Genomic DNA, 19,575 nt, shown 5'->3' on the forward strand with positions numbered 1-19,575 from the left:
TTTTCAACAATAAGGAGATGTGAGAGTAGCACTTGTATAGTTTTTAAATTTTATTTTTTAACGTTCTGCAAGAAAGCAAAAGTGATGTCTGTTCACGACTGTATTCCTAGTACCTGGAACGTTGCCTGACTCATAGGCATGTAACAGCTCATAATGGCCTACTAATAATGGCTGATCCATTAACTATTTAACTAATGATGTGATTTGAATAAATGATATAAGGTGTATTTAGTAAATATATTACTTGTTTTCCAGGTCTATGGTGCAGCTATTCAGTTTTATGAACCATATCCTGAGGAGAATCTCACAGAAAAACAGAGACTTCTTTTGGGTTTAGCATCATTGGCAGATGGAAGTCTGATAGTTCCAGAACAATTCACACTAATAAATGCATCTGTCTTCTTTCTCACTGGCCTTTTTTGATGCATTCAGGAAATTTCTGACTTTTCTGTATCGTTATTCCATCTCTGGACCACATGTCCTTCCAATTGAGAAGTAAGTTAGAAGCCTTTTGTGTTCAAAATTTGGCAGATCTTTCCATTATGTGTGGTATATCTGTACTGGTAGTTTACTACATTTTATATGGAAACTAGATTTGTCAAGAGTTATTTGAAAAAAAAGATTTTGGTTGTTTCAATCAGGAATATTTCTCTATTATACTTTTATAGTCATGTTATTTTAAATACCTTTAACAAAATAAAATGTTTCATTTTTTGATACACTTGTGAAGTTTGGAGATCCTAATTGGAATTTTTTTTCATCTAGTTTTGTAATTCTTATTTTACATATAATTTGTGTTTATTATGAACTTTTTTTCAACTTTTATTTATTTTAACTGTGTTTTCCCAGGACCCATTAACTCCAAGTCAAATAGTTGTTTCAAGCTAGTTATGGTGGGCGCAGCTCACAGTGGCCCATGTGGGGATCGAACCTGCAACATTGTTGTTAAGAGCACTGTGCTCTAACCAACTCGCCCCTATTACGAACTTTTGAAAATATTCCTTACTGTTTTTAGGTATCATGAATTTAAAAGAAAAATTAGATAAGAGCATTCTTTATTCTTTTTAAAATTTTAGTGGTTTACTTTACGATCACTAAAACTGAATACTGTTTCATATCTGTAAGATCTGATGCAAACGAGGATTTAAATATCTTCATTGTCTGACTATTATTTATTTTATACGATTTATCACTTAAGCTCTTTTGCATTCTTAGGCAGATCTCTAATGGCAATTGGAAAGTTATAGAATTATCATAAGAATATTTGGTGTATGGGATTACTCTTTAATTTTTCTTATACTTTCTACTGTAATGTCAGTATTCTAATACAGCAGTTCTCAAATTTTTTGGTCTCAGGACCCTTTATACTCTTAAAAAAATGAGGACCCCCAAAGAGCTTTTTTTATGTTATATCTGTCAGTATTTATTATAATAGAAATTAAAACAGAGAACTTTAAAAATATTTATTTTTTTAAATAGTAAACCCATTACATGTTAATATAAATACCTTTTTTTGAAAAATAACTGTTTTCAAAAACAAAAAATAATTAGTGAGAAGAGTAATTAATGTTTTACATTTTTGCAAATCTCTAATGTCTGGCTTAATTGCACATAGGTAAGTTCTCATATATCTTTATGTATTTGATCTGTTGCAATATGAAAATAACCTGGCCTCACACAGATATCTAGGTGAAAAGGGAGGACACTTGATTAGCCTTTTCAGAAAAATGTGGATTTCCTTTTTTGTCACTGCAACCAAACTTGACAAGTGTAGTTTATTATAGTGATTAGCAGACATTTTGTCTGGTCCAAAATGTCCACAGCGATATTTGGTACATGCCAAAAGGTCCTTGATATTTGGTACTGTCCAAAACATCCATAGAGATATTTGGTTCACGCTGACCCATCTGCCTAACCCATGTACTGTTACCAGCTCAACTACTGAGACAAGAAGGGTTATTACTGGCAATACAGCCACAACACAATTATTGGACTAATAAGACCTGATAGTATTTTTTATGCATTAACCCTGTAAACCAAAAGTATAAATAAATGTTATGGGCTATTTGAACCCAGGACGTTTTCTAAGCATGGCCATTTTTGACAGGACCAAATATCAAGGACAATTTAGTGTGAACCAAATATGCGTATGGACGTTTCTCATAGGACCAACTATCAAGGACCTTTTGGCATGGAGCACGTCTCCAGGGATGTTTTTGAAAGACCTTTTGGCATGTACCAAATATCTCTGTGGATGTTTTGGACCAGACAAAATGTGTGCTAATCCCTATAATAATGCCCTGCAAGGATTATAAATTATTTGCAAGGTGGAATCTAAAACTTCAGTGATTAACTTCCCTCTCTCTTAACATTAAAATCTCTTTGTCTCACTCTTTGAGTGGAACTTTTATACATGCATGATTGGTAGCATTGTACATTGGTTATTTGGAAAATACTGGTTATTCAGTTAATGTAGATATGTTCAGTATCAATATTTTAAAAAATCACTTTTGTTAATATTACCACCTATCTCATAAGAAAAATTATTGAGTATTGAGAAGTTGTCATGGTGGCAAAAATTCTAATTTTGCTTGAAAGCCTGCATTTAATTATTGGTGACAAGTACTATGAGTTATTTTTCTGAAACAATAGGCACACTTCATTCATGTAGAAAATATATGCTGAATACCCAACATTAGATAACCTTAATTTGTCAATGGTTCTTTCAAGGAAGAATGACATTCTATGTGGGAAAAAACAACAGCTAATTCACTTATAACTCAGTCACACAAGACAACCTCTTACTTCTATGTACAGCAGAAAAGCTTTATGCATACTTCCCCTTTTATCACACAGATAATTGCAAAAATGTACACTGCAGTAAAATGAATAATATTTACTGTTTCATCAAAGACATTCATAAGTGAAACTGAATACAACAACTATTAATACAGTTTGGTGCCACTACCTTAATTCATAGTAAGATGCTATCAATTTTATCCACAATGCTTTTGCACCACCAATGCAAATATTGACACAGTGAAAAAGGCATATGATGTCTTAGTATTATCATAAAATAGTTTTCTGCTCTTCTAACTACTTCAAAGATATTAAAGCAAATGTGTGTCCTCTGGAACTCATTCTCCTTATCTTTTTTCCTTAGCTTGGTGAGTACCTTCATGTTAGAAACTGGTAGTATATGGCTTTTTAATAATTCCCGTAGTGTCTGGCAGTGTCTTATACATAGCAAGCAGTCGAAACATGTTTGTAAAATTTGTAAATTTCTCTTCTAATGTTCTCTATCCAGTTGCATTTATCTCAAGTTCTGAAACCAAGATGATTTTGAAGTAGTGTTTTAAAGAAAAATAATGCAGAAATAAAATAACTTATTCTAAAAGAAAAAACAAAATTTTGTACTATTGTTGCCTTTTTTCTTTTCCATAGTGTTCAAAACAAAAGCCATCAGTCTAGCTTCTTATCCAGTTTCTTCTGGGGTAAAACACCCATAAAATCAGTAATAGAATGTTTAACCTATTGTTAATAGAAAGTACAGGCATACCTTGGAAGTATTGAAAGTTCTGTTCCAGACCAACATAATAAAGTAGTATTGCAATAAAGCAAGTCTTAATTTTTTTCTGGTGGAGGGTCTTGCCATCAGTTTGTAAAAAGGTACAATGAAGTTAAGCACAATGAAACGAAGTGTGTCTGTATATTGTTCATCTTTTAGAAACAGTTAAGCTCTTTCATTTTCTGGAGCACTCTAAATGGTATTTCACTTTTAAAATATGAGCAGTTGACTAAAAAGTATACTACAAATGCAAGATTAGCTTCTTTGGGAATGTCCACATCTCTTATATGTTATGTGTTATCTAGTTAGGGAGAGGTAAAGTTAAAATCGCTTTTGAGACATGGATAACATAAACTTCTTGAATGTAAATAACTATTAATATGAAAATTTATTGGATTTAGGTAGAAGCGTCTTTAATGAGACAAATGATTTTGGTTTTCGTTTGTTCACTTGTTTTCATAGTACTAGGATTTTGAAATTATAGGTACACAGCTTTTGACTTAACTTGGACTTATGGTGACATGTTGACCTTTGTAGCATATGGTACTTACTTGGAATCAATTGGCTTTTTGTTTGTTTGTTTTTAAGGCATATTTCTCATTTTATGCATAAAGTTCCTTTTCCATCTCCTCAGAGACCACGGATTTTAGTTCAGGTAAGAATTTCTTGATTTAAGTGCCCTGTTGAATGAATATTGGCTCTGTCAAAATGAGATATAAGAATAACAATTTATGGGGGAAAAATCAAATGAGATCAAAATAAAATCAGATGCTATTTCATTTCAGAGTTTGGGCCCTTATTATTTATTAACTCCCTTTCAGACAATTAATGTTTCCCTTTAAATAAAAGGTTACAGCGTTAAAGTAGACAGCAGTAGACATTTTGAACACACAAAAAGAACTTCTTCCCTAAATTTGTTCTAAATATTTGAAAGTTTGTCTGTGCCTTTAGCGTTTATTCCCTAAGTTAAAAGTATTAGAATAGATAGAAGAAAAGTTTGTGTGTTTTCATACATTGCAGGAAGGAATGCTTATATCTTTGTGACGGGGCAAGTTTAAAATGAGTATAAGTTGTATTCCCCATCTCTTTTCCCAATTGATTGTATCTTTCCTCGTTTATTTGCATTTCTTTTTTGTTTGTACTCTTGATATGTAAGTTTCTGCTTGTAATCTTTTATGAAGTGATTTATATATATACAGTATTTTCATGTATAATCACTATGTGTGCCTTACTGTATTTATCACAGCCCTTAATGGGGTATCATTCAGAATTAGAAATCATTTAGCAAATACTTACAAATTTGTCAAAATCAGCATAAATTTAAAAATGTGGATTAAATAATTGTATTACTGTATGGATACAGATAAAATGTCTAGAAAATATCATTTTGATAAGCTTTATAATCAGTCTGCATATCCACATATCATCTCTGTCTTACTTATTAGTGTTTAATGCCAGAATATATGTAACATACTCAGTTTGAATACATATAAGGATTTGTTTTATAGCAGAGTTGGCAGATTTTTTCTGTTGAGGACCAAACAGTAAATATTTTAGTCTTCACAGGCAATACTATCTGTCAAAACTACTCAGCCCTGCTGTTATTGCACAAAAGCCAGCTATAGGTATTATGTAAATGAATGAGCATGGCTGTGTTCCAATAAAACTTTATTTATAAAAACGGGTGACCTATGGATTTGCCCTGGAAGCCATAGATTTGCTAATCTTGTTTTATGGCATTAAATGAATAATTTAGTCTTTCAATACAAATTTGTTAAAATGGCATCAGGGAAACATTGCGGAACAGAAGAAAAGATACAGGATTTAGAATAAGAACAGTTAGCCAGATGAGGTCGGTGATTGGGACATATTTTTCAGGACCTTAGTAAGTGATTAAACAGTTCCTACACTGGCGAACAGATATATTGAAACTTCATGGACATCATGAGTCTGTAAGTTTTTATCAGAAAGTGATGTTTTAAAATTCATCTTTGTATTTCAAATACTTTATTTTAAATCTTCCAGTTATCACCACATGATAATCTGATTCTCAGTCAGCCTGTTTCTTCACCCCTTCCACTAAGGCAAGTAAAACTTCACTTCTATTTGTTTCTCTAAATCTAGTGTGAGCTAAAGTAACATTCAGATATTATGTCTCTCTCCTAGATAAAATTTCAAATGTTGACGAAAATACTTCTCATTTAATTTTATCTAAATTTCTTTTACTTAATATTTAGGTTACAGTTCCTAAAAAATAAAAACTTTTACAATAGTGTTTGGTATTTTGTGTCCATTTGTTATCATCAAGTACTTAACTATATTACATAAATAGGTATATATGTATGTAGATTGTGAAAACAGTTATTTTTAGCTATAAATATCCTCTGAAGAACACTCAGATATAGTTAATTTTAAATTTAACCTCAAAATAAGAAGATACTTACAAATATTAAACCATGGGGTAGAACAATATATTTTATCACATTAAAAGTTCAGAGAAATTACAAAACATGTTTAGAAAAATGTGTCTAGAGTATAATTTCTTGAAATTTAATTATCTGTACGATTTCTCTAGCAGAGAAGTAGTTACAACATAATTAAGTTATTTTGTAGCACGTACCTACGGGAGACCAGCTGCCATCTTTGGCATTAATTTTGTAAGAATTGCAGATTATTTCATCACTAAATCTCAGCCCAAAGTGACCAGTGTTTTCTTAACATTTGTTCGAAGCAAAGGTAAACTAGAAATATTGATTGAGACTATGTAAAAAAGATTCTGAATTGCCCTATGTCCTTTTTTTCGTAACAGCGTTATTGCTATAAAATTCACATACCATACAATTAAATTGTACAATGCACTGGTTATATTCACAGTTCTGCAACTGTTACTATAATCAATTTTAGACCATTTTTATGGCTCTAAAAAGAAACTTTGTAGTTTACCCTCCTTCATTCCTCCCATCCCTACACATACAAACACATATACACACACCTCCCAATCCTAGGCAACAACTCATCCTCATTCTGTTTACAAATTTGCCTGCTTTGAACATTTCATATACATGGAATCATAATAATGTGGCCTTTTGTGTTTAGCTTCTTTCGCTTAGCATAATGTTTTTGAGGTTTATCCATGTTGTAGCAAGTATCAGCAGTACTTCATTTCTTTTTATTTCCAATAAATAATGTGTATGGAAAACCACATTTCATTTATCCAGTCATCACTTGGTGAGTATTTGAGTTGTTTTGACAATTCGGCTATTAAAAGAATGCTGCTATGAGTATGCACAAGTTTTTTGTGGAAATGCTTTCATTTCTTTAAGAGATTTGTTATTAGTTTTGCTTTATTTTAAAAAGTTAATTTTGTACACTTGAAATCTATATAATTTTATTAATCAATGTCACCCCAATAAATTTATAAAACCGATTAAAAATAGTTAATTCAGTGAACCAATTATTTAGCATTATATAGACAAAATACTGGTTGGCTTACTGAATTACTTTGTCAGTTCAGTATTTTGTTACTATACAGAAGATCTAAGTTTTGATTATGAATTGGCTCTGTGTGTGTATGTCATCACTTGGTAGCTCTTGATTTCATTTACTATTATCATTACAATAGTAAAGATAATCTATTTCTACATCTAAATTTTAATATATGTATTTACCTTATGGAAGGTGGGCCTGTAAGTCATTTAGTTTTTTGGATAATTACAGTTGGAAGATGAGCCGTGTTAAAAAAAACTTCCGTTAAAGGATTTGCTTTCAACCAAAGCATCCCTCTTATAAACTGAATTCTTTATTTGGACATTATGTACATAGCAGGTCTTTTTATATAAAATAAAGTGGATGACTTTTCATTTTCCATATTGAATCCAATGCAGAAGAATTGAATGATTTTGAAACCTCATAAAACTTCCTTGTTTTCATAGTGTTTTTTGATACAGTGTTTTCCTACATAAGAGCAACAATCACGCTTAAAGTTGAATATATACTACAAATCCTCCCCTAATCATGAACTTTCTTTTCATTATTTGGATAGTGAGGTGTTTGGATATTATTTTTCTAATTATATATTTTTGTTTGTATTGACAGTGGTGGCAAGTTTTCAACACTACTTCAGAATTTAGGCCCTGAAAATGCTGTGACACTACTGGTGTTTGCAGTAACAGAACATAAGATTCTCATCCATTCCTTACGGCCTTCTGTGCTTACCAGTGTGACAGAAGCATTGGTGTCTGTGAGTATCATAGTTTCTTACTGGCCATCAATTTTTTTTAAACATAATTTATTCATATAATTTAAAGCTATTTTAATGCTTACCTAAAATTCATAGAGTAACGGATTTCTATGTTGTGAAAACAATTTTAATTTTCTGACCATTAACATTAGTTAGAATTATTTAATTCATTATCAAGCATTAAACTTTAGGGGTGAATATTTAAAAGATAATTTTTTGTGTATACTGATAAATTATTCTTCAGTGTCAAAGAGCTAAATATTCTCCTCTCTTTTGTTTATCCAAGATGATTTTCCCTTTCCACTGGCCGTGCCCATATGTTCCGCTCTGCCCACTGGCTTTAGCAGATGTCTTGAGTGCGCCATGTCCATTCATCGTAGGAATTGATTCAAGATACTTTGATCTCTATGACCCTCCACCAGATGTTAGTTGTGTTGACCTAGATACCAACACCATTTCTCAGTAAGTACATTTTAGTGATTCTACACCCAATAATGTAAAACTTCATAATGTATGTATGTAATTGTGTATTTTATGAATACTCATTAGAAGTTCTTTTGAGCTATATTGTTTTTATAGTCGGAGCTACCATCTTTGAACCAGCTCTTACTATATACTTTGATGGGATAGATTTAGGGTCTAATTAAAGAAGGTTTCATTGGAAAGAAAATATACCTTTCATCCTCAGGTCTCTAAATATTTAAGAAACATGATAATCTTATATTTACTTAGAAATTTAGCAGAAGGGAAATTGAGGTTAGAAATAGAAAAAGTTTATTTTCCTTTAGTCAGATGAATATGGGTAGAAACACAAATTGGATTGAAATATTATTCCTTGATCAATATTTCAATCCTATTTCTAGTCTTGCGTAATACTATTAGAACACTAATACTTCATGGCAAAATTGATGTAATTTTTAAATTTTTTAAATAACTTAATTTGTACATAATTTTATCACTTTTATACTTTAGGAATGTAAGGATTTTATGTTTCCATCTTTTTATTGTAATGATATTTAAGTTGTAGCTACTGGAGCTATGTATTTTATAGCTTTTTTTATAATTCTGTTTAATCATACCTTATTTTCAGTTTAATCATACTTAAGCTATTCAGGGAAGAGGAAATTGATGCAGTGACCACATTGACTCAAGACGTACTTAAAATAACTACAAGTTAGTCTTTCAGTAAAGCCCAAAATGTAGTATGCTTTTTGCAACTTAAATATATGTGTGAAATAGGCTTTTCTTCATCTTTAATCAGCATGTCTTATATTAAAGGATTTGATTTAATTCTGAAATCTTATATTAATTCTAGTCTTGTCATATGTCAAAACCTCAAGTACCTAAATCATCAAAAAAGTTCAGCAAAAATTTTTTTTCTGTTATAAAGCATGTATGCTGTCAAAAGCTTTTGTTCAGAGAAAGCCTAATGGAGAAAATATGTGATGTATTTTGTGCATAAAAGCCATTTTATAATGGGATCAATAGGGTCAAAGTTTCTTTACAAGGAACATTTCACTCTTTACCAGGAATACTTAATTCTTTAAATGTTAAAGTAGTATGTCTTTTTATGCCAGTTGTCAATGTTACATGACATATTGTTTTTAAAAATTGAAATTAAGGGTGGTAAATGAGTATACAGTGTGTTTATTATGGTAATAAATTACTTTTTCCCTCTTTTTATACTTTCCCGCAATTTGTTAAAAGAATTTTTCTTATTACTTTATCTTTCTGTTTTGATCCATTAACGAGTTAAAGAATCAAAGAAACATGAGTCGTTTGCATCATCAGTAGTTTTCCTTCTTGATATTTTTGTCCTTACAAACCTGGGAGGACTAAACTAGTGAACTAATAGCTTTCAACTTTCCTTCTCCAGAATTTTATGGGAGGACTAAACTAGTGAACTAATAGCTTTCAACTTTCCTTCATCCAGAATTTCTGGAGCCTCAACCTGAAATTTGAAAGAAAAACAAATCCTTAGTATGGATTTTTAGGTTTCCTTTTCCTTCTGTGACTGTCAGATACATGTCATACAGAGTATATTATGAGTATCAAGAAATTTCTAAAGAGAAATTATTATCTGATATGTGCTAGACATAAAGCTGTATGTATAGCCTAAATTATCTCATATTATTCTCTGTATTTTGTGAGGTAGTTTTAATTAACCCTTCTGACAAATAAGGAAACCAAAGCTTAGATTTTCAAAAGGCACATAGCTTTTACATCCAGAACTGGATTTTGAAACCATCATCGTCTGACTCCAAAACTAATACATCTACCACTAACTATTGGCTAACTTTTTAATGTAATAGTAATCTAATAAATGAAGTTTCTATGATTGAAAATGCAGAAGGCATCATAGACCCAAACTCAGGTGCTAAATAAAACTATCCTACTCAGACAAGTTTTAGAGTGAACATATCAAGGGCACGAGAAGGAGATGACTTGAATAAATAAAAATTAGATGTAATGAAATGATACCAACATATTTGTCATTCATTTATGCTACAGACATTATCTAGAGTGTCCTTTTTGCTAGGCACTGGGAATGAAAAGGCAAACCAAGTACTCTCTTTTTAAGTTGCTCATAATCTAGTCTGGCAAGGCAGGCCTGCACACAATGAATGGTAAGGCACAGTGGGAGAGCTGTGTTGCAAAGTTTTATCAAGAAAATCATGTAAACAGTGTTTCTATGTTGTGTTCTCACAGTAATGTAGGATTCCATGCTCCCATTATAAATGAAATAAAACCTCCCTAGCAGGACATCTGCAATTTGACCCTGCCCTATCTGTATTTTTATTCTCATTTGTGGAAAGATAGGATAGAGTCCAAGACAGTTCTTTGTCAGCTTAAGTTTTCCCATCCACTCTTTTTTCTTTGTTTAGTTTTCAAAGTGACATTTGCCCTTTTTGTTCTGTGGAAGTTTAGGGAACATTAAAAAAAAAAAAATTCAGCAAGTTCCACTACCCACCTGTGCTATGTTGTTGTCTTTGGCAGTTAGAGCATGAGTGATTTACTTTTCTTTTTTTTCTCTACATTTTTCAAGTTTTCTAAAATGAGCATCTGTTGCTTTTGAAATAGAAAAAAAGATGTAATAAATCAAGAATGGAACCAGCAAAGCTATAGTTAAGTCCAAAAACTTTATGGTTTTTATCATCATGATCGTTCCTTCTCCTACCCCATATATAAAGAGCAATTGTGTTGTAATAGTTGTAATAAAGGAGATGGTTTGTTTTCTTTAATTTTACTATTACAGAAATGCCGTGGAAAAAATAAGCATTTTCACTTGTGTACTTTCTTCATACATAAAATAGAAAGTTAGTTTTGAAAATCTAATACAGATGGTTTAAATTACATTATGAAATCCTTGGTTTTTCAGTGGGGTGAGAGCTAGGTTATATGCTTTTCACCTTCATTGGATCTTAATGCTGTGCTTATCTCAAATAATTTGAAAAATAGAAGCTTGTCATAGAAACAAAGATACCACTCCTCTTTTATAGTTAAAAAGTATTTTAGAATGTTATACTTTATTCAACTAATTTGATATTATAGATTATTTCTTTTCTGAAAAAAATACATTTTACTTGTACTTTTAGGAGACTAAGAAACTAAAAAATATACCAAAGGTAAGTTTTATGGATCATAAATTCATTGAAAGTTTTCTACAGTGTTTTTATCTTGGAGCCTATAAGAAAAAAAATATCTTAGTAGTTAGGTGTCTAACAGAGTAATGACCACCACATTAAATTTTGTAGTTCTAGCATGATTCCAATGCAAGTGAAATTTACTCAGTACCAACATAATTATAATTTTTTGAGCTACATTTAATTAATGCAAGTTTCCACCCTCATATGAATTAATTTTAAATATTCAGCATCCCAGTTTACCAGAGTAGTATTTTCCTCTTGTTAACTAGAATATTGTGTGTTTTTTTTTTTGTTTAATGTGTTTTCTCTTTTTCCTTTTTTATATATAACAAATATATACTTCCCACTCCCACCCTCCCCCAAAAGAGTCTATCTAACAAATATATTATTTTTGCCATTTCAGAATTGGTGACAAGAAAAATGTAGCCTGGAAGATACTCCCAAAGAAACCATGTAAAAATCTGATGAACACACTGAATAATTTGCACCAGCAATTGGCAAAATGTAAGTGTTTAACTTAATTAAAGGAAGTAATTTAATCTGAGAAAAGGACTCCAATTACTTCACCTTCCTTGTAAAAGCATAGTGGTTATCTAAAGGAAAGTGTTTTTACAATCTTAAAGGCAAATGAGCATTAATGCAAAATTTGTTAGAAGGTGAATGACGGTTTATAAAATTTAGTTTTTATATCTGTCACATTTTCATAGAACCATTTTAGAATAATAAAATTTTTAAAAAAGTTTGGTTTGTTTTCTTTAATTTTACTATTACAGAAATGCCATGGGAAAAATAAGCATTTTCACTTGTGTACTTTCTTGATACATTGAATAGAAAGTTAGTTTTGAAAATCTACTACAGATGGTTTAAATGAGATTAGGAAATGCTTGGTTTTTCATTGGGGTGAGAGCTAGGTTATATGCTTTTCACCTTCATTGGATCTTAATGCTGTGCTTATCTCAAATAATTTGAAAATAGAAGCTTGCTGAAAGCATTAGGAAATTAATCAAAATGAAAATTGATTAGGATATGGAATAGTTCCGTAAAAAGCTTATATAAGAATATGTTGGTAGTGATCCAGAATTTCTAATAAGAATTAAATCTTCATTTATCTAATACTTTTGGTATGTATAACAATGGTCCATTCAGGGTCCATAATTTAATACTTACTGTATGAAAAATGTAGCAATATTTGAGGTTCTCATTTATGTAATGGGTAAAATATAAACATAGGAGTTGGTCTACATCCTTGAAGGCTCAAGGTGCATATAGTGTACTTGGAAATAAACATGGAAGACCGTATTTACAAAGTAAATATCACAGCAAGTAGATAATTCAGAAGTGACTCATAAATATTGGGATATGACAAAAATGACATCAAATAGAATAAAATTTTACCTTATGGAACAGGTAAATTATGTATGGAATTTTGTTTAAGCTACCTATTTTTAAAAAGCTACTTTCTAAAAATGCGTGCACTTCTTTTGAATAGCTGAGAAGTCTAGCAGTTTTTGTAACAATATTTAAATATTATTAAAATCAGTAAAATAGTCCATCTAACTCTACTGAAGGGCAGAATGTTAAAGCTTAAAACTACAGACTTTTAAACAATACTGTATAGGTAAGGATCGTATTATACTTTATAGCTTCAGAGCACTTTCACATACATTCTTTTATGTTTGCAACTATAGGCTGATAAGGTTGAGAGAGGTATAGTACCTTCTCGGAGATCAGGCAGTTAACAAGATGACACCAATGACTAGGCCTTCTGTTCCAATGCCCACGTTCTTTTGAGTACTTCTACTTTTTTAGAGAATAAGAATTCCCCAAAAAGCTCACTAAGGTGACGTATTGTTCCTCATATTTTAAAAAGTTTTTAAATTCTGAAGCAAGCACAAACTTTTTCCCTTGGCCCTTTAAGAATAGATACCCCGTCACCTCCAAATGGAATGTATTTACTACCAACAAGTACATTCTCCTTCATCACTACACTGTAACCATGGAAATCAGGAAACTGACATTCAGCATTACTGTTATCCTTACTCTTAGACCAGATTTGAATTTTGCCAGTTATCATAATAATCTTCTTTGTAACAAAATAATCCATTTCCAAATCACATGTTGTATTTAGTTTCAAGTATCTTTGGTCTCCTTTTCTCTTAAACAGTTTCTCGATTTCTCCTTCATTTTCTTGACACTTTTGAAGATGATATTTACTCTTGTCGATGATGTGGTCCATGATGTGGATTTGTCTTAGTGTCCTCATGATATGTACAGATCCTGCATCTTTGACAGGAATGTTGCAGAAGTGACGTTGAGTTCCTTTCGTAGCATCCTTACCCGATGGAGCAGTATGTCCATTTGTCCCATTATTGATGTTCACTTTGATCGCTCGATTAAGGTGGTGCCTACCAGGCTTGTTCTCTATGTAAAGTTACTCTTTTACTACCTAATGGCTTTGGCATTGAATTGTGCAGGGAAAGGAAGAGTTGTTTTTCATATTGTAATCCCTGAGTGTTCCTCCTGTAGGCACTTATATTAAAAAAAGAGGGGGGAGGAAGGACTATTGCATTTAACCCTGTGTCCAGTTGATATGGCTGTTATGATTTTCGTTTATTAATCTATATGTGTTTATTTCAGAACATGACATTTTTTTCTGGTGGTAGTTGGATAAACCGAGATTATTTTATGTTTAATTTGGGTGAAATGTACTCAGCAGGGCCTAAAAAATGATATGACAAGCTTTGCTGGGACTTACATATTATGAAGTTATTAATATATAAACAAATGGTTGAAATAGCTTGAGCCCTTTTGAAAACACAACAAATTTTTTCTTTCAATTTTATTGATATGGTTAACATACAGGACTGTATAAGTTTAAGGTGTACAGCATAATAAATTGACATACATATACAACACATTTATTTTGATATCATTGTATTAGTTTTAACAGTTTGAAGAAAACACTAACACTGTATTTCTTCACAGTGCAGCAGAGACCAAGAGACGATGGACTAATGGACTTAGCAATGAATGACTATGATTTTAATTCTGGAAAGAGGTTGCACATGATAGATTTAGAAATCCAAGAGGCGTTTTTGTGTTTCATGGCCTCTATTTTAAAAGGTTATAGGTCATACTTAAGACCAATAACACAAGCCCCGTCTGAGACAGCCACAGATGCAAGTTCTCTTTTTGCCCTACAAGGTGAGTGATTGCATAGTTTTATAGCTGTCATGTTATTGAGCTTAACCTTGTGACGATTTAATTGCTTTCTGGGTTAACAGTTCCTAATTATCAAAATATGTACCTATTTCGAGAGTAAGTGAGTATCAACTCTGTTGGTAATCTGTTTCCATAGGACTAGTTATTTCTCAGGCACATTAGATATAATCCCATTGGCCAAATATGCAGAAGAAACTATTTGAAAATTACGAGCTTCCTACATGTACAACTGCACTTGTTGTGTCACAGGTGTGTTGATATTAGTGCTTTTAGCTTTCGGGGCAGCCAGGCAATGCTGGGCATGCAGAGGAGCCCCTAGGTGGTCACCTCAGGCTTGAGCCTCATTTGTTTTACTTCAGTATGCTCTGTAAATATTTTTTTCTGTCTGTGCCACAATGTAAAAAAAGGATGGGAAGCCCTGGAGTGCATTTTGTGTCATGATGTGTATTTACTTTCTTTTGTAGTATTTAACATTTACAAGAGAAATTCATTTAATGAACATATATTGAGTGCCTCCAAAGCGTAGGCATTGGTTGTGTAATGGCATTTAATGAACATATATTGAGTGCCTCCAAATGGTAGGCAAAAGAGACCACAGAAAAAAAGAAAAGATAGACATGGTCACTTTTCCCATGGAGCTCATGGTCAAGAAGATAAGCGATTTGAAATAATATGAATGAACGCTTCAGTTCACAACTTTAGATCACAGAGGCCTTCTGAGGTATTCACATCTGAGCCATGATTAAAGGGAGGAGTAGAAATTAGCCAGGCAAAAGCAAAGTACAAGAGTGTTTTAGGCCGAGAGAACAGTTTATGCAAAATCCCTGAGGCTTAGAGTTCATGGGCCCAAAAGAAGATCTAAGTGTTGTGTAACTGAGCATAGTGAGCAAGGTGAAGTGTGAAATCAGGAAATAAACTTTCACTGTTTCAGTAAGTAAAACACAAACATAAATGAATACTAGAGAGGCTGTCACTGCTGCTTTGAAAAAGCTACTAGGAGAGAGAGAGCATGCACCACGTACACATAACATGCAACAGCTAAGGGGGAAAATAGCAATTTTTAAATGCTTTCACATTTAATAGTTTATGAGTAATCTTTAAGGTAGTGAGGGGACAGCAGAGACAATTCTGGGTGAGAATTTAAAATCCTGGATTCAAGTTTCCTGTTGTTATCTTTGTTAGATCCCTTCCCCTTCCCTCTCAGGGGTCTTAGTTTCTTTTTCTGCAAAATGGTGAAGTGGGGGGTATAGATGACATGGTTGATCAAGTTCTGTCTAGCTCAAAAATTCTATGTCTAAAAATGGTATTCTGTATTCTGACATTATAAATTTATGTTGAACAGCTTTCTTAAGAAGCCGGGACCGGTCACATCAAAAATTCTATAACATGATGACCAAAACACAAATGTTTATTCGCTTCATTGAGGAATGTTCTTTTGTCAGTGATAAAGACGCAAGCCTGGCGTTTTTTGATGATTGTGTAGATAAAGTAAGTAATAGTATGTCTACAGTGCCTTCACTTATTTTGTGTGACTGTTATAAATATTAGGAATTATAGTTTCATAACTTTTACTGGCTTTTAACAAAATCTAAGTTAATTTTATTGCATCATTGACTGTTTATTATGAACATTTTGGTGGCCTACTAGATATAATAGAACACAACAACCTCTTCGGAATACCTTGCAGGATTTTACTACATAAATCGTGAGTTTTATTTTAGCAGTCAGGTCTGTAACCCAGCCTGCCCACTTACAGACGATGGGAGTTTTGTTCAAGCCTGTGAACCTCTAACTTGAGCATTCTTAATTTCCACCTCTTTTTGTCTAAGGTGCATTGTCACATGCTGAGACATAGGCATAGAGCATAATGAATATTTCGCTTGAATAGTTCTACAATTTGGGAGTGAATTTGTAGCATAAATTAAGTGAATTATATTTTAAATTCATGTGTGAAACCTTCGCTTTTCCTTCCATCCTAATATCGTTAGGTAGGATAAATAGAGCAAGGTGGGTATCCATGCTGGAGAGAGGAGGTTGGAGCACAGTGGCTCGGAGAGAGCTATCAAAACCTGCATGGAGTGAGGAAGGAGGAACAGCCTAGCATGGGGTGTCAGAGCCCAAGCCAGGTGAGGAGAGCATCCATGAAAGTGGTGGCCTAACATAGAGAATCAAAGGATGAGCAGGATAAAGAGAGTGTGCATGCTGGGGGTAGACTAGACTGCTGCAAGGAGTCGGAACCTAAACAGGATGAGAAGAGCATCCATGCAGCAATGAGGACAGCATGGACTGTCAGACTCTGAGCAAGGTGGGGAGAGTGTCCCCATTGGGTAGGAATAACAAATGGGGTGTCAGAGTTTGATCCGGATGAGGGAGATGCCAGCTTGGTGGGGGCAAGGGAGTTATCAAAGCTACATTAGGATGACGAAGTCATATGCATGGGGGAGGGGTGGTGGTAGAGATGGGAGAATGTTACATATGGGGGAATCAAATAAATAAATATATTAAAGATAACAGTCTTTTACTGTCAGAGTAGGGATTGTCGTGCGGGGGACCCTGCTCGCTGCGCCATTTGTCGTGCGAGGCGGCCTGTGGGATCTCGGCTCCCGCTCCCCACATAAGAACACAGGATATGGCTAGGCCAAAAAGGAACACCCCCGGAGCCATAGGTAGGGGAGTCATACCACTATAGTCTCACTGGAGGCACTACAGTTTCACTGGAGGCTGGATCCACAAGACCTGCAACCTGCTGTCCGCTTCTCTGCCTGCCAACCAACCAACCAACCAACCAACGCAGCCGTGGCAGTTGTGTCAGTGGCTAATTAGCTAACTGGTTACAGCTGATGGTCAATTAGCCACAGCTGACAGCCATCTATTACCCAAGTCAACACCTTTCCACGTGAGGCTGAGAGCCTGGAAACTGCTCTCTGGGACTCTGTCCCCACAGGATTTACAAATAGAGAAAAGGAGAAAACCAGAATCCTGTAGTATTGAACGGAATTGGAGGATATCGTTGGTTTTCAGTATGTATAGATAAATATAGAAATAAGTATAGATGAAAGTATGTGTGTCTATGTTTATACACACATATAGTCCCTAGATCTGTACATTGAGAGGACCTTGGAGCAGCCATACCCCAATAGCCATGAGTATATCTAATATACACATTTTGACTTCTAAATACCTTACTAAAAGGAGTCAGGACTCCTTGGGAAAATGATTGGTCCTAAGTCCTTGAAGAAAATAAGCCTTGAAGTAGTAGCTTCTGCTAGAAAATGAGAAATTGATCTAAGAATGATAGAGACATATTTTTATTTTTATAAGAACAACGCACACACACGCAGAAACACAAGCCCGTTTGAAGGGACTCCCACTGGCTACATCAGGGACAACCTGAACATCAAATGTTAGTCACAGATTATAATTTATTGAATAAAATAGGGAACTATGAGTTTACACAGGTACCATTCGAGAGACTGATGAGAAACAGGATTTTACATAGTTTCAAAGTACCTCCACACAAATACATATTAATTACGAAAGAGGAAAGAGTAACTTTATGGTGGAACCAGAAGCCTGGCAGACAGTACTTTAATCCAGTGATCAAAGTGAACGTCATCAATAATGGGACATCAATAATAGCACATGGCTCTAACAGGCTGCAGTGCGAAGGCAGCGTCAATCCTCTGTGTTCCTGCCAGAGATGCATGACCTGTATTATACCAAGGAAATACCAGACAAATTCAGGGACGTTCTACAAAATACCTGCTCTGTAATCCATATTATGTCAGGGTTAAGAACATAAAAGAAAAATTAAGCTATTGTTCAAAAGGAAAGGACATTTGACAACCAATTACAATACATAGTTCAAAACTGGATGCTTTTGGTATAACATTATTAAAATAATAAACAAAACCCAAATGTAGTTTGACGATTAGGCAGTAGTAGTATGATCAGTTAATTTCCAAATTCATGTATTTTAGCTATATAGCAAAATGTCCTTGTTTATAGGAAGTATACACTGTATTTGGAAGTGATGGGTCATTAGGCCAGCAACTTACTCTTGAAAGTTTAAAAAGAAAAAAATTCTTTGTACTTGAAAAGTTACTGTACTTGAAACTTTTCTATAAATTTGTAAATATATTTATAGTATTCATGATTTTATGCCCATGATAGTAGAAAAAAAGAAAGCAAAGCTTTGTCGTATATTTTCTCAGCAATTTATTCTTGTAAGTTTATTTAAAGAAGTCCATCACTTTCAAATTTATGTGACTGTGAAAGAAAATCAGTGACTTTTTTTGGGGGGGTGCGCACAACAGCCAAAATGCAGTTCATCCCTCAATATTCAGAAATTGGCTCAGTTTGAGTTTGACATGAAAATGTCATTTATTAATTACTAAATAAGTACCAAATGTTATCTTATAAAAATGAGAAATGATTCTCACTATGTAAGGTGTAGTGGGGAAAACCCTGCATTACGAATCAGAACTTGAACCACAGCTCTTATACTCGTGACTTTAGTCAAGTCATTTAGTCTTTCTAAGTTGTTTTCTTATCTGTTTTTAAAAATATTGTGGGGAGAAATCATTATAACTGCATGTTTCCCAGTATTCAGAGTAGTGTTATATTAACTAAAAAGTAGAAAACATTATGACTAATTTTATATTTTGGCTGTTTTTATTCGAGTTTATAGGTTAGTGGTTCGTTTGGTTTTATCATCTTGTGACAGTGTTCAACTCTTGAATGACTTATACATATGAATAGCAGAAACAAGTTCAGAGCCTTGTGTAGACCCACCTACCCTTTTCTTCAATTTAGAAAACTCAAGGGATGGTTGATACAGAGAAATACTCTTTCTGGTGCTGATAGAGAATTAACTAGCTAAGGTGCTTGAAGTCCTT

The 19,575-nt window shown here is 33.3% G+C and overlaps 1 protein-coding gene across 1 annotated transcript in view; it reads left to right on the forward strand.

Annotated features, from left to right (window-relative positions):
- Positions 1-19,575, forward strand: part of DENND4A (DENN domain containing 4A) — a 73,799-nt gene that overhangs the window by 14,288 nt on the left and 39,936 nt on the right. Inside the window, 10 exon segments of the mRNA XM_033107627.1 lie at positions 256-352; positions 355-414; positions 417-495; positions 4,157-4,223; positions 5,594-5,652; positions 7,664-7,808; positions 8,095-8,270; positions 11,859-11,959; positions 14,441-14,659; positions 16,020-16,165. Coding sequence (XP_032963518.1) covers positions 256-352; positions 355-414; positions 417-495; positions 4,157-4,223; positions 5,594-5,652; positions 7,664-7,808; positions 8,095-8,270; positions 11,859-11,959; positions 14,441-14,659; positions 16,020-16,165 — 1,149 coding nt within the window.

Source organism: Rhinolophus ferrumequinum, chromosome 6 (assembly GCF_004115265.2).
Source record: "Rhinolophus ferrumequinum isolate MPI-CBG mRhiFer1 chromosome 6, mRhiFer1_v1.p, whole genome shotgun sequence".
Classification (NCBI taxonomy): domain Eukaryota; kingdom Metazoa; phylum Chordata; class Mammalia; order Chiroptera; family Rhinolophidae; genus Rhinolophus; species Rhinolophus ferrumequinum.